Genomic DNA, 16,192 nt, shown 5'->3' on the forward strand with positions numbered 1-16,192 from the left:
TCTCAGGACTGAAGACAAGAACTGAACTGAATTATAGGACCATCACTTTTCTGTGTTTGACTGACTGAATAAATCAGTTCATTCAATTTAAACCATTTCATATTGTCTACATCAATTATCCAGTACCGTGCAACTACTTTACCAATTATTATTATTATTATTATTATTATTATCATTATTATTATTGTTATTACTGAACTTTTACTGCAACCTGTTTCCTTCCTTAATATTTCACGTTACATGGCAGTGCTTCAACATTTATATTGCAGGATCACAGGTTAACAGCTGGGCTGGAAGCAGACGTGTATGGCCCCATCCTATGACTATATCAAGTCACAATTCTGAACAGACCGGTGCATCGCCCAACTATGTTGCATAAAGACACAGTCACACCTAAAACCTTCCTGCTAGAAGAAGGAGCTACTGGCTCTGAATGCTTGCGGATTTCTACATCGTTTACGAGTGTCTTCTCCTGCAGTTGCCTGATGAGTAGAATTTCTTTATCTATCCATATTATAAGATAAAAATGTATTTGAATATCGAATAAGACAGCACTGGACAGCTGACTTGCCATTTTTTTAGTAACTATAGTGAAGTTAATGTACACAAAGATACAACTGTGTGTGAGAGAGAGAGATAAAATATGAAAAATAAATAATGAAGGAAGGCAGGTTAACGTTTAAACATCAGGTAGCTATTTCACTACATTATAGGTAATAAATAGCCACTCTGCTCTTTGGATCTTAAAAGAATGATCCAGAAACAACAATGGACAATAGCCTGAAAGTCAAATCTTAGAGAAATAATTGAAACTCCAAGCACCTAATATGAGCAGTGAGGGATGTTGAACATTAAGGAAATCAAAGAATATGAAAGACAAAAAAAAGTCACACCACCAGCATGTGTATTACCCCTTCTCCGCTTTTCCCTAACCTCTACCTAATGCTTTCTGTTGACTCCTTGCAAGTTCCAAAATAAATTTCACTACAATTCCATGAGCTAGGACTACCAAATATCTGACATAGTCTATATCCTTGAGTACCTCCTCATTCTAGATATATGCAAAAAAAAAATAAATCTGTCATTTTTGTTTTTGATTGTGCTGCTACTTGTTCTTATTACAACAAGTAACACAAACAGTAAAAAATAAAGGATAATAATTTAAGTCTTTTGTAGAATATAATTAAAAATAATCAAGACCTTTTTTAAGTTTTGAGCTGGTTATCATAATTTGACGCATTGCCTGCCACACAGTTTTGCAAGAAATATTCCTTCAGAGCCAGACAAATTTTTGTACGAAATATTAACAAGATCCATACGAATTCTTTTACATGAGCTGTAGCTCAGTTTCACACAGGGAAATAATATTTTATATTAAAAATTTGTGTCAACATCATACATCAGATGTGGTCCCCTGCGTGCATTATTTCTGCTGAAGGCCATGTCAGCCAAACATTTATGACAAACTATTGTATACAGTTAGTGAGATATGACTGTTGGTTTCTTTTAGCATTCGCCATTTTTATGTAGAAGGAGCAGTTGAGACAAAGGAATCAGTGCATACACTGCTGCACAGTGAACATTCATTCTGGAAATAATTAAATAACTTTATTTATTTTTTGATGCTGTAATAAAATTTTTGACCACCTCTCAAATACTCCATTTTTTCCCTTCCCTGTAATCTTTACAGGACACATTTACCAGTAGCATTGCAGTAATAGTTCCCACACCACTCACACAATATGTGATCTCACAATGATTGTCACTGGACTCATCTTTAGATGTACCATCTGGCCATCCAGCTCTAAACTTTCTGTAATTTCCTTTAATTAATTAATGTTTGAAAATTAAGTTATACACACTGCTGGAAAAAAGAAATTAGTACACCCTTTTAGAGGTTTCCAATTCACTCAAGATTTATTGTTGTGACAGTGCATACAGAGTACATGAAATAATTACATTTACAATCAATAGCACAAGCACTGCCCTGGTGGCTCATTTCGACCCATGTGGAAACAGTCATATCAATACTTGGTGTAGCCTCCACAGGTGGCAATGCAGGTGCTGACTCTGGTATCCAGTAAATCATACCAATGGCTAATACAGTCCGGAGAAAATTTTGCCATGCCTGCTCAACCTGTTTACATAGATCTGTAAGAGCTGTCGGTTGATTAGTCACACGAGTCACTTCTCGTGCCCTCATATACCACACATGCTAGACTGGAAACAAGTCCAGAGCTCATGCTGGCCAGGGAAGTTGCTGCCCATCTTGTACAGCATGTTGAGCTTCAAGGGCTGTGTGTGGTGAACATTATCCTGTTGGAGAAAGACCCAACCTTCCTCCAGCAAGAATGGCAAAAGAATGGGCCTGACAAGATTCTGCATTATGAGATTTTCACTCAGCAGCAGAGTGCATGTACCGAGCACTGGTTGGTGTCCCCTCCAGAAACACCCAAGGTGGATGATGGTTGCAGCTTACTGCACCCCAGACCATAAGGCCTGGGATGGGGTCATGGATTTTGGAAAAATTCACTATGAGACAGTGCTCACCAGGTATACGTTGTATGCAGTTATACGCCGTATGTGCAAATGACTGTCATTTGCATGCAGGCAGAATCTCCTTTCATCATTGAAGATCACAGCATGCCATTCCATCTTCCATGTGATGCTCTAATGGCACCAGTCAAGTTGTGCACGTCAATGCTGTGGTGCGAGTGGAAGACTGGCTAGAGGTGTGCGTACCCACAGTCCCCCTACTAATAATCAGTTTTCAACAGTTCGTGTTCACACATCTGTGTTCACAAGCCCTCGTGCCTGTGGTGTGGTAGCTGTATAATATGCCAATGGTATCCTTACAATACAACTATCCTGTCAGGTGTCTGTGCTGCCTCGTCTACCAGCGTGAGAATGTTCACGAGACCAGATACAAGCAATGGTGCACAACTGACGCAGCACATCCAACTTGTGTGGCAGTTCTTGGAAAAGATAATCCTGCCATTTGAAATGCCACAATTTCACCCTCTGAAACTTGCTCAGTTGGCTGTAGGAAGCATGAGGGTGTCCCCTTGGCATGGTTGCTTGCTTGCATCACACTTAGCCTTCTGCCTGTGAGTATTCCCTATTAAAGGGTATACACAAATGGTGCTCTAGTAGCTATGCTATCTCTATCTGTTGGTGGACAATGTTGATACCACTATTAGCACGTCTATTATTCCCCACGTGTACGTGTCATCATCAAATCAAGTTGATGTCACCTTTCAAGGTACACCAATTTTTTCCGGCAGTATAATTCTATCGTGAGAAAAATGCACTTGAGAAACCCTATAAAATTATATGACAGAATTGATGGCCAGAATTGATTGTCAGGAAGTGAAACACGTAACACTGCCAACACGCTGTTAAATGTAAAAGTCACTTTTTCCCATGCCCTTTTCCACTCAGTTTTTGATTATACTACTCATTTCATTTGTCTTCCTCTTAATCCATTTTTGCTTCTTGCTCTGTCCTCATAATCTTGGGACTGAAGCAGGCATAGTGCAAACTCCTTTCTTCCACCAGTGCTAGGCCCAAAAGAGTCACAGGAGAGTTTGTGTGAAGTTTGGGAGGTATGAAATGAGGTAATGGTGGAGGTAAGGCTGTGAGGACAGGCTATGAGTCACACTCAGGTAGCTCAGTTGTTAGATCACTTGCCTCTGACAGGCAAAGGTCCCAGTTTTGTGATCCACTCCAGCACACAGTTTTAATCTCCCATGAAGTTTCAAGTTTGTTTATTTGCTAGTAGGTACATGTCTTCAGTCCTGGTACATAATGAAAGTCGTGTATCACAGTACCATAACATGCCGTTGGAGGAGCTGCCAAAACTGAATACTTCAGCCCACTGGTAAAATGGAGTAGGGTGCATTTTTGACAGCAATGGAAATGTTGCTGTTGTGTCATATCAACCCAAGCAGCTAAGGAAGTTGTCTGGATTGGCCTTACACAGCTGCAACATTTCTCTCTTCACAAAAATGAATTACCGCATTATACTCCACTTTAGCAATGGGATACACCATTTTGTTTCAGCTGCTCTAGCGGCATGTTATGACACTGTGATACAGGACTTTCTGTATGTACTAGGACTGAAGACATTTACCAGCAAACAAATAAATAATTAATTAACTTTATTATTTTTTGACACGATAATTAGCTTTCAAATCCCTTTTCTTCAAGGCACAACAGTTTACTTCATACTTTGTGGTACTTGTTGAAAAATGACTACAGTTTGTAGTGGTACAGGACACGTAGTGTTGACCAGCCCATATTCTGAAATGTGAGGTTCACCAAGCCCATCCTCATCCATTAATGGCTAGACGTCTTGGAGGTGTTGAATTATAGAAATTCTGTATGTAATAGCTTCTAAATATTCAGAAGTTCCTCCATCCATGATGTCTAAAATATCCCCAACCACCACTTAGTCCTTACCCATTTCTTTACTGTATTATAACTTATTTAACTCAATCTGTTTGCATAAGCTTCAAAAATAGGTAAGTGGTAACTTCATAAGTCACAAATGTACAGATTAAGTATGTGCAATTATAAACAGTAAATGGGGTGTGTGAATTTGAATTGTGTTGCAGAACAATACAAATGAAAATTTCATGCAGTGTGACTGCAAATATGGGAATTCTTTCCTGATGTAGAAGATACACATTCTGTGGGTGAATGAAAGTAATCACTGTGCAACCGATTACTTGCACATTTAAATAAATCTGAGACATGCCTGTAATTAAATTAACAACTGTGTTTTTTCCTGTCAAATAATAAACTGAAATAGATGTACTCTCAAAAATGTCAATGCAGCTTTTGAAGACAGAGTTAAACAGAAAAATAAAATATTGAGACTGAAGATTGTGCACTGTTGTCAACATATTTTAAAGCTAAAATTTTAAGTTGTTCAGAAATAATTATGTTAATTTAAGACAAAAAGTACAAATTGCATGGCAACATATACCAATCACATGCTGTATAATAATTAAGCAACAAAACATTCGAAATGCAAGATAGTGTTTATGAGACATTAATATGCTTACCACTAATGAGTATGTATCTAAAATTTAAGACAAAAAGTACAAATTGCATGGCAACATATACCAATCACATGCTGTATAATAATTAAGCAACAAAACATTCGAAATGCAAGATAGTGTTTATGAGACATTAATATGCTTACCACTAATGAGTATGTATCTAATGGAGCAAATTCACCAACTTTTGCGACAATTTCTATATTTTGCCGAAGAAACTTCTGCCATTCTGTTTGCTCCTGACAAAAGAAATTAAAACCATTAACTTCATCAGTTCATCATGCAGAAAAATAAAACAAGCTGTCATTAGAGTAATGTACAATAGCTATTCAATATGAGTAACTTTTTATACAATGTGAAGGTGATTGTGTCTCTCTCTCTCCCTCTCTCTCTCTCTCTCTCTCTCTCTCTCTCTCTCTCTCTCTGTGTGTGTGTGTGTGTGTGTGTGTGTGTGTGTGTGTGTGTGTGTGTGTGTGTGTGTGTGTGTGTGTGTGGGCGGGCGCTTGCTTGCTGTGGGGAGGGGGGGGGGGGGAAGACATGGTGAAATGAATTTTCTATGTTATAAATGAGCCCTATAACAAGAGAAACTGTGAGTACTATTAATTGTTGAACAACAGTGCATTATTAAACGTCCGCTGAGCTGACGCAAACGTCCGCTGAGCTGACGCAAACGTCCGCTGAGCTGACGCAAACGTCCGCTGAGCTGACGCAAACGTCCGCTGAGCTGACGCAAACGTCCGCTGAGCTGACGCAAACGTCCGCTGAGCTGACGCAAACGTCCGCTGAGCTGACGCAAACGTCCGCTGAGCTGACGCAAACGTCCGCTGAGCTGACGCAAACGTCCGCTGAGCTGACGCAAACGTCCGCTGAGCTGACGCAAACGTCCGCTGAGCTGACGCAAACGTCCGCTGAGCTGACGCAAACGTCTGCTGAGCTGACGCAAACGTCTGATGACGCAAACTTCTGATGACGCAAACTTGTAGCCAAATGGAATTTCACAAAAATAGAAATAAAATATGTGGAACAAATGGTGTCAGAATGATAAGTGCATGAACAGTATTAATGCTTTACTAAAGAGAGGAATTAGTGAATGATTAAATACAGAAAATACCACAGGGTTTATGGCTGATCTGACAACATGACCATAGTGAACTGGTTAACAAAATATAACGTGTCTTTACTCTTTCATAAATTTTGTGAAACATAGGAATGCTGACACTATGATCTGATCAAAGCAGGGCATTAATCATACTTCATATACAAAAATGTAAACACCACCTTTGAAGTATAGATGATTTCTTCACGCCAACTGACAGACTATAAGAGGAAGGTAGAGAATACATCTGTCTGTACCATTTTCATGTTGCAACAATTGCTATGCTGAATGTTCTCCATTTAACTACTTCATTTCAAACGATGATGAACAACAAGAGTTTATTTAGAAAGTAAAAATACAATCTCAATAAAATGGAAGACTATTTACTTTTGCTTGCTGGACGGCACTGTCTACAGAAATGGAAGAAAATTTATTTTTTCATACCAGATGGTACTGTCTCTATTGTCTACATGATATGTCAACAACTGATGAGGCATCAAATGCAAAAAAATGGCTCTGAGCACTATGGGACTTAACTTCAGTGGTCATCAGTCCCCTAGAACTTAGAACTACTTAAACCTAACTAACCTAAGGACATCACACACATCCATGCCCGAGGCAGGATTCGAACCTGCGACCGTAGCGGTCACGTGGTTCCAGACTGAAGCGCCTAGAACCGCACGGTCACAACGGCCGGCTCATCAAATGCAGATCTGTTGTGCTTGAAATGTGAGTTTCAAATGGTAACCTCGACTTGAAATTTTCATTGGTGACATTCATACTATGGATAATAGAAATTGATCACTGACACTTATCTGGTTACAGTGTAACACAAAAAACAGCGAAACATGGCAAAATGGTGTTGCAAACTACCTGAGTGCAAAGTGAAGTTACCAATGAAGTAGTAGAAAAATGGTCGTACTCCAAATCCCATGCCACTTTCCTTGATGTTGACCTCCACCTGTCCAATGGCCAGCTTCACATGTCCGTCCACATCAAACCCACCAACAAGCAACAGTACCTCCATTATGACAGCTGCCACCCATTCCACATCAAACGGTCCCTTCCCTACAGCCTAGGTCTTCGTGGCAAACGAATCTGCTCCAGTCCGGAATCCCTGAAGCATTACACCAACAACCTGACAACAGCTTTCGCATCCCGCAACTACCCTCCCGACCTGGTACAGAAGCAAATAACCAGAGCCACTTCCTCATCCACTCAAACCCAGAACCTCCCACAGAAGAACCACAAAAGTGCCCCACTTGTGACAGGATACTTTCCGGGACTGGATCAGATTCTAAATGTGGCTCTCCAGCAGGGATACGACTTCCTCAAATCCTGCCCTGAAATGAGATCCATCCTTCATGAAATCCTCCCCACTCCACCAAGAGTGTCTTTCCGCCGTCCACCTAACCTTTGTAACCTCTTAGTTCATCCCTATGAAATCCCCAAACCACCTTCCCTACCCTCTGGCTCCTACCCTTGTAACCGCCCCCGGTGTAAAACCTGTCCCATGCACCCTCCCACCACCACCTACTCCAGTCCTGTAACCCGGAAGGTGTACACGATCAAAGGCAGAGCCACGTGTGAAAGCACCCACATGATCTACCAACTGACCTGCCTACACTGTGACGCATTCTATGTGGGAATGACCAGCAACAAACTGTCCATTCGCATGAATGGACACAGGCAGACAGTGTTTGTTGGTAATGAGGATCACCCTGTGGCTAAACATGCCTTGGTGCACGGCCAGCACATCTTGGCACAGTGTTACACCGTACGGGTTATCTGGATACTTCCCACTAACACCAACCTATCCGAACTCCGGAGATGGGAACTTGCTCTTCAATATATCCTCTCTTCCCGTTATCCACCAGGCCTCAATCTCCGCTAATTTCAAGTTGCCGCCACTCATACCTCACCTGTCATTCAACAACATCTTTGCCTCTGCACTTCTGCCTCGACTGACATCTCTGCCCAAACTCTTTGTCTTTAAATATGTCTGCTTGTGTCTGTATATGTGTGGATGGATATGTGTGTGTGTGTGTGCGCGCGAGTGTATACCCGTCCTTTTTTCCCCCTAAGGTAAGTCTTTCCGCTCCCGGGATTGGAATGACTCCTTACCCTCTCCCTTAAAACCCACTTCCTTTCGTCTTTCCCTCTCCTTCCCTCTTTCCTGATGAGGCAACAGTTTGTTGCGAAAGCTTGAATTTTGTGTGTATGTTTGTGGTTGTTTGTGTGTCTGTCGACCTGCCAGCACTTTCACTTGGTAAGTCAAATCATCTTTGTTACACACTCCTGGAAATGGAAAAAAGAACATATTGACACCGGTGTGTCAGACCCACCATACTTGCTCCGGACACTGCGAGAGGGCTGTACAAGCAATGATCACACGCACGGCACAGCGGACACACCAGGAACCGCGGTCGAATGGCGCTAGCTGCGCAGCATTTGTGCACCGCCGCCGTCAGTGTCAGCCAGTTTGCCGTGGCATACGGAGCTCCATCGCAGTCTTTAACACTGGTAGCATGCCGCGACAGCGTGGATGTGAACCGTATGTGCAGTTGACGGACTTTGAGGAGGGCGTATAGTGGGCATGCGGGAGGCCGGGTGGACGTACCGCCGAATTGCTCAACACGTGGGGCGTGAGGTCTCCACAGTACATCGATGTTGTCGCCAGTGGTCGGCGGAAGGTGCACGTGCCCGTCGACCTGGGACCGGACCGCAGCGACGCACGGATGCACGCCAAGACCGTAGGATCCTACGCAGTGCCGTAGGGGACCGCACCACCACTTCCCAGCAAATTAGGGACACTGTTGCTCCTGGGGTATCGGCGAGGACCATTCGCAACCGTCTCCATGAAGCTGGGCTACGGTCCCGCACACCGTTAGGCCGTCTTCCGCTCACGCCCCAACATCGTGCAGCCCGCCTCCAGTGGTGTCGCGACAGGCGTGAATGGAGGGACGAATGGAGACGTGTCGTCTTCAGCGATGAGAGTCGCTTCTGCCTTGGTGCCAATGATGGTCGTATGCGTGTTTGGCGCCGTGCAGGTGAGCGCCACAATCAGGACTGCATACGACCGAGGCACACAGGGCCAACACCCGGCATCATGGTGTGGGGAGCGATCTCCTACACTGGCCGTACACCACTGATGATCGTCGAGGGGACACTGAATAGTGCACGGTACATCCAAACCGTCATCGAACCCATCGTTCTACCATTCCTAGACCGGCAAGGGAACTTGCTGTTCCAACAGGACAATGCACGTCCGCATGTATCCCGTGCCACCCAATGTGCTCTAGAAGGTGTAAGTCAACTACCCTGGCCAGCAAGATCTCCGGATCTGTCCCCCATTGAGCATGTTTGGGACTGGATGAAGCGTCGTCTCACGCGGTCTGCACGTCCAGCACGAACGCTGGTCCAACTGAGGCGCCAGGTGGAAATGGCATGGCAAGCTGTTCCACAGGACTACATCCAGCATCTCTACGATCGTCTCCATGGGAGAATAGCAGCCTGCATTGCTGCGAAAGGTGGATATACACTGTACTAGTGCCGACATTGTGCATGCTCTGTTGCCTGTGTCTATGTGCCTGTGGTTCTGTCAGTGTGATCATGTGATGTATCTGACCCCAGGAATGTGTCAATAAAGTTTCCCCTTCCTGGGACAACGAATTCACGGTGTTCTTATTTCAATTTCCAGGAGTGTGTGTGTGTGTGTTGTGTGTGTGTGTGTGTGTGTGTGTGTGTGTGTGTGTGTGTGTGTGTGTGTGTGTGTGTATATATATATTTTGAAGAAAGGATTCAAGCCAAATGCCACTTAATTACACTGAAAAATGTTCAGATGTGTCAAGAAATGTCTTTCCTAAAACTGTCACAGACACAGCTATGCATATGCTGTTGTGTGAAAAATGCTTACCATAGGTAACAATAAAATTGAATGGCTTAATTTGCAAATGTATGAGCTGCTTATTAATTGGCATTAAACCACGAACTAAATTTTTTTGTATATAAACTTTTTTTAGTCATATGTCAGTACACTTATCTTAAATATGAACTATCTTTTTAAGTACACTTCTCATCTTAAATATGAATTTCTTTTTACATGCACCATTTGTACATTTTTAATTCACATATAGTCTTTTCTATATTGAGGGTGGATGAGAATTCAATATAGTTTGAGCTTAAAATTTTGGCGCAAATGAGTCTTAGACATATTCCTTGTGTTCCAGTATGCTCAAACATTTTTGTAAACTTATGCATTTGTAGACTTAGAGAAAGCTTTTGACAATGTTGACTGGAATACTCTCTTTCAAATTCTAAAGGTGGCAGGGGTAAAATACAGGGAGCGAAAGGCTATTTACAATTTGTACAGAAACCAGATGGCAGTTATAAGAGTCGAGGGACATGAAAGGGAAGCAGTGGTTGGGAAGGGAGTAAGACAGGGTTGTAGCCTCTCCCCGATGTTGTTCAATCTGTATATTGAGCAAGCAGTAAAGGAAACAAAAGAAAAATTCGGAGTAGGTATTAAAATTCATGGAGAAGAAATAAAAACTTTGAGGTTCGCCGATGACATTGTAATTCTGTCAGAGACAGCAAAGGACTTGGAAGAGCAGTTGAATGGAATGGACAGTGTCTTGAAAGGAGGATATAAGATGAACATCAACAAAAGCAAAACAAGGATAATGGAATGTAGTCTAATTAAGTCGGGTGATGCTGAGGGAATTAGATTAGGAAATGAGGCACTTAAAGTAGTAAAGGAGTTTTGCTATTTGGGGAGCAAAATAACTGATGATGGTCGAAGTAGAGAGGATATAAAATGTAGGCTGGCAATGGCAAGGAAAGCGTTTCTGAAGAAGAGAAATTTGTTAACATCCAGTATTGATTTAAGTGTCAGGAAGTCATTTATGAAAGTATTTGTATGGAGTGTAGCCATGTATGGAAGTGAAACATGGACGATAACTAGTTTGGACAAGAAGAGAATAGAAGCTTTCGAAATGTGGTGCTACAGAAGAATGCTGAAGATTAGATGGGTAGATCACATAACTAATGAGGAAGTATTGAATAGGATTGGGGAGAAGAGAAGTTTGTGGCGCAACTTGACCAGAAGAAGGGATCGGTTGGTAGGACATGTTCTGAGGCATCAAGGGATCACCAATTTAGTATTGGAGGGCAGCGTGGAGGGTAAAAATCGTAGAGGGAGACCAAGAGATGAATACACTAAGCAGATTCAGAAGGATGTAGGTTGCAGTAGGTACTGGGAGATGAAAAAGCTTGCACAGGATAGAGTAGCATGGAGAGCTGCATCAAACCAGTCTCAGGACTGAAGACCACAACAACAACAACATGCTCTTGTTAAAAGGTGGTTGTTAATATTTCTGGTTTGTTTAGCATCAAGTCAGAGCCCTTACTGCAATATAGAACTATATCAACAACAAGTCAGATACAAGAGATGAAATAAATTTCATTACTCTGGTTATCCCCCCCCCCCCCCCCCCCCCCCCCCCCATAAACCATGGACCTTGCTGTTGGTGGGGAGGCTTGCGTGCCTCAGCGATACAGATAGCTGTACTGTAGGTGCAACCACAACGGAGGGGTATCTGTTGAGAGGCCAGACAAATGTGTGGTTCCTGAAGAGGGACAGCAGCCTTTTCAGTAGTTGCATGGACAACAGTCTGGATTATTGACTGATCTGGTCTTGTAACACTAACCAAAATGGACTTGCTGTGCTGGTACTGCAAATGGCTGAAAGCAAGAGGAAACTACAGCCATAATTTTTCCCGAGGGCATACAGCTTTGCTGTATGGTTAAATGATGATGGTGTCCTCTTGGGTAAAATATTCCGGAGGTAAAATAGACTCCCCATTCAGATCTCCGGGTGGGGACAACTCAGGAGGATGTTGTTATCAGGAGAAAGAAAACTGGCGTTCTACGGATCGGAGTGTGGAATGTCAGATCCCTTAATCGGGCAGGTAGGTTAGAAAATTTAAAAAAGGAATGGAAAGGTTAAAGTTAGATACAGTGGGAATTAGTGAAGTTTGGTGGCAGGGGGAACAAGACTTCTGGTCAGGTGAATACAGGATTATAAATACAAAATCAAATATGGGTAATGCAGGAGTAGGTTTAATAATAATTAGGAATGCGGGTAAGCTACTACAAACAGCATAGTGAACGCATTATTGTGGCCAAGATAGATACGAAGCCCACGCCTACCACAGTAGTACAAGTTTATATGCCAACTAGCTCCGCATATGACGAAGAGATTGATGCAATGTATGAGGAGATAAAAGAAATTATTCAGATAGTGAAGGGAGGTGAAAATTTAATAGTCATGGGCGACTGGAATTCGATAGTAGGAAAAGGGAGAGAAGGAAACGTAGTAGGTGAATATGGATTGGGGGGAAGAAATGAAAGAGGAAGCCGCCTGATAGAATTTTGCACAGAGCATAAGTTAATCATAGCTAACACTTGGTTCAAGAATCGTGAAAGAAGGTTGTATACATGGAAGAAGCCTGGAGATACTAGAAGGTATCAGATAGATTATATAATGGTAGGACAGAGATTTAGGAACCAGGTTTTAAATTGTAAGACATTTCCAGGGGCAGACGTGGACTCTGACCACAATCTATTGGTTATGAACTGTAGATTAAAACTCAAGAAACTGCAAAACGGTGGGAATTTGAGGAGATGGGACCTGAATAAACTTGAAGAACCAGAGGTTGTAGAGAGCTTCATAGAGAGCATTAGGGAATGATTGACAAGACTGGGGGAAAGAAATACAGTAGAAGAAGAATGGGTAGCTTTGAGGGACGAAATAGTGAAGGTAGCAGAGGATCAAGTAGGTAAAAAGACGAGGGCTAATAGAATTCTTTGGGTAACAGAAGAGATATTGAATTTAACTGATGAAAGGATAAAATATAAAAATGCAGTAAATGAAGCAGGCAAAAAGGAATACAAACATCTCAAAATGATATTGACAGGAAGGGCAAAATGGCTAAGCAGGGATGCTAGAGGACAAATGTAAGGATGTACAGGCACATATCACTGTTGTTGTTGTTGTGGTCTTCAGTCCTGAGACTGGTTTGATGCAGCTCTCCATGCTACTCTATCCTGTGCAAGCTTCATCATCTCCCAGTACCTACTGCAGCCTACATCCCTGTGAATCTGCTTAGTGTATTCATCTCTTGGTCTCCCTCTACGATTTTTACCCTCCACGCTGCCCGCCAGTACTAAATTGACGATCATTTGATGTCTCAGAACATGTCCTACCAACCGATCCCTTCTTCTAGTCAAGTTGTGCCACAAGCTTCTCTTCCCCAAATTCTATTCAATACCTCCTCATTAGTTATGTGATCTAACCATCTAATCTTCAGCTTTCTTCTGTAGCACCACATTCAAAAGCTTTTATTCTCTTCTTGTCTAAACTATTTATCGTCCACATTTCACTTCCATAAATGGTTAAACTCCATACAAATACTTTCAAAAACAACTTCCTGACATTTAAATCTATACTCGATGTTAACAAATTTTTCTTCTTCAGAAACGTTTTCCTTGCCATTGCCAGTCTACATTTTATATCCTCTCTACTTCGACCATCATCAGTTATTTTGCTCCCCAAATAACAATACTCCTTTACTACTTTAAGTGTCTCATTTCCTAATCTAATTCCCTCAGCATCACCTGACTTAATCCGACTACATTCCATTATCCTCATTTTGCTTTTGTTGATGTTCATCTTATACCCTCCTTTCAAGACACTGCCCATTCCGTTCAACTGCTCTTCCAAGTCCTTTGCTGTCTCTGACAGAATTACAATGTCATTGGCGAACCTCAAAGTTTTTATATCATCTCCATGGATTTTAATACCTACTCCGAACTTTTCTTTTGTTTTCTTTATTGCTTGCTCAATATACAGATTGAATAACATTGGGGATAGGCTACAGCCCTGTCGCAATCCCTTCCCAACCACTGCTTCCAGGGGTAAGATAGATACTGCCTACAGGAAAATTAAAGAGATCTTTGGAGAGAAGAGAACAACTTGCATGAATATCAAGAACTCAGATGGAAACCCAGTTCTAAGGAAACAAGTGAAAACAGTGAAAGCAGAAAGGTGGAAGGAGTATATAGAGGGTATATACAACGGCGACGTTCTTGAGGACAATATTATAGAAATGGAAGAGAATGGAGATGAAGATGAAATAAGAGATATGATACCACGTGAATAGTTTGACAGAGCACTAAAAGACCTAAGTCGAAACAAGGCCCCGGGAGTAGACAACATTCCATTAGAACTACTGACAGCCTTGGGAGAGCCAGTCTTGACAAAACTCTACCATCTGGTGAGCAAGATGTATGAGACAGGTGAAATACCCCCAGACTTCAAGAAGAACATAATATTTCCAATCCCAAAGAAAGCAGGTGTTGACATATGTGAAAATTACCGAACTATCAGTTTAATATGATCTGGGTCTATGGACTCAAGGTATTTACAATATACAGTGCCAATGTGGGATATCATTCATAGGCCAGACCACCAGGACTGTGGAAGTCAGGGGTAAAGAACATTGGATGCATACCAGACTGACAGGCAACCAAATCAGCAATAGCAGAGCATTGTCTACAACTCAGTCATTCGATGAAGTATAATGATACCCACATTGTGACACAGGTCCTGAGATCCTGGGATAGTGTCAGAAAAGAATCCATTGAGGTCAAGGTCTCTGAGAGTATCATCAATTGTGACACTGGATACAAGCTCATCCCACCTAGAATCCATCACTTGAGTTTCTGAAAACACAACAGAAACAACATCAAGATTCTATGATACATAGAAATTGGAGTGGAAATTGAGAAAACTGCCCTTGGGCACAGCAGGAGACACTACAGACTAGAGGCGACACATCACTAGACAGTCCCAACAACAGCAGACATAGGACTGAACACTTGGAGTGCCCAATGAGAAGTACAGCACTGGAGGCCTGCCCCAACAGGCAAGCACTTCACACACGATGCCCAAGGCAACTGGAGGACGACCAACGCAGCTACAATTTGTGGGTAGAACGCATGACACGTGGACACAGATGTGAGCAAAGCATCAGGTGACAGGCATGACACCAGGTAAGAGAGGACAAATAGAGCCGTTCCTGGCAGGTGCGGATCCCAAAAGGAGTGCCTGGCACCATCTAGGCATAAATAATGGACCCAATCGACTCAAGGAGGAGTCTCAGGGAGCACCTGAAGAAGCCAGTGAGTGACACTGTCATAATACTGTGTGAGAATTGTGCGAACAATTGGCAGAAGACCCGGTTATTCAGTACGTTAGATTTATTTCACTCAATTCCAAGTCAATCCTAGATTCCCTATAAGGAAGTGTAAATCTTTTTTTCCTGTCAATATTACAATATATGAAAACAATAGTTGCTACTCACCATATAGTGGAGATGCTTAGTTGCAGAAACTCACAATGAAAATACTGTCGGAAAGTTAGCTTTTGGCCAACAAGGCCTTTGTCGAAAGTAGACAACATACACATATGCACACACTCACGCAAACGCAATTAACACACACACGACCACAGTCTCTGGCAGCTAGAGACAGAGCCTGGCTCTAGACGCCAGGGACTGTGGTCACATGCATGTTAATTAGTATGTTATCTACTTTTGACAAAGACCTTGTTGATCAAAAGCTAACTTTCTGACAGTCTTTTGGTTGTACCTTTCTACGACTCGACACCTCTGCTATATGGTGAGTAACAACTATCCTTTTCATATATTGTTACATTCCATCCTGGATTTTCCATTGTTTCTTTTCAATATTGTCATAGTGAAAATCTCTACAGTTATCAAACTGCAATAGATTGTTGACATGTTTCATCAGTGAATTAGTATATTATGGCAGGGACATGAAAAATTCGCATTTTGCAATAAATGCAAAGATATGTGCAAATTCTGCCTCAAAATGCAAACACACGATATTCCCTCATACTCCTATTTCATAACAAATTGTAGTCAGATAAACTATTTTATAAGAGATAGTT

At 42.1% G+C, this 16,192-nt stretch overlaps 1 protein-coding gene across 3 annotated transcripts in view; it reads right to left on the reverse strand.

The window, feature by feature from the left end:
• LOC126412065 (exportin-6-B) overlaps positions 1 to 16,192 on the reverse strand; it is a 357,950-nt gene that overhangs the window by 106,465 nt on the left and 235,293 nt on the right. For all 3 annotated transcript variants that reach the window (XM_050081474.1, XM_050081465.1, XM_050081456.1), the window contains one exon: positions 5,210 to 5,302. In XM_050081474.1, coding sequence (XP_049937431.1) covers positions 5,210 to 5,302 — 93 coding nt within the window. The remainder of the gene's footprint in view (positions 1 to 5,209; positions 5,303 to 16,192) is intronic.

The sequence above is a fragment of the Schistocerca serialis genome, chromosome 1, assembly GCF_023864345.2.
Source record: "Schistocerca serialis cubense isolate TAMUIC-IGC-003099 chromosome 1, iqSchSeri2.2, whole genome shotgun sequence".
NCBI lineage: Eukaryota > Metazoa > Arthropoda > Insecta > Orthoptera > Acrididae > Schistocerca > Schistocerca serialis.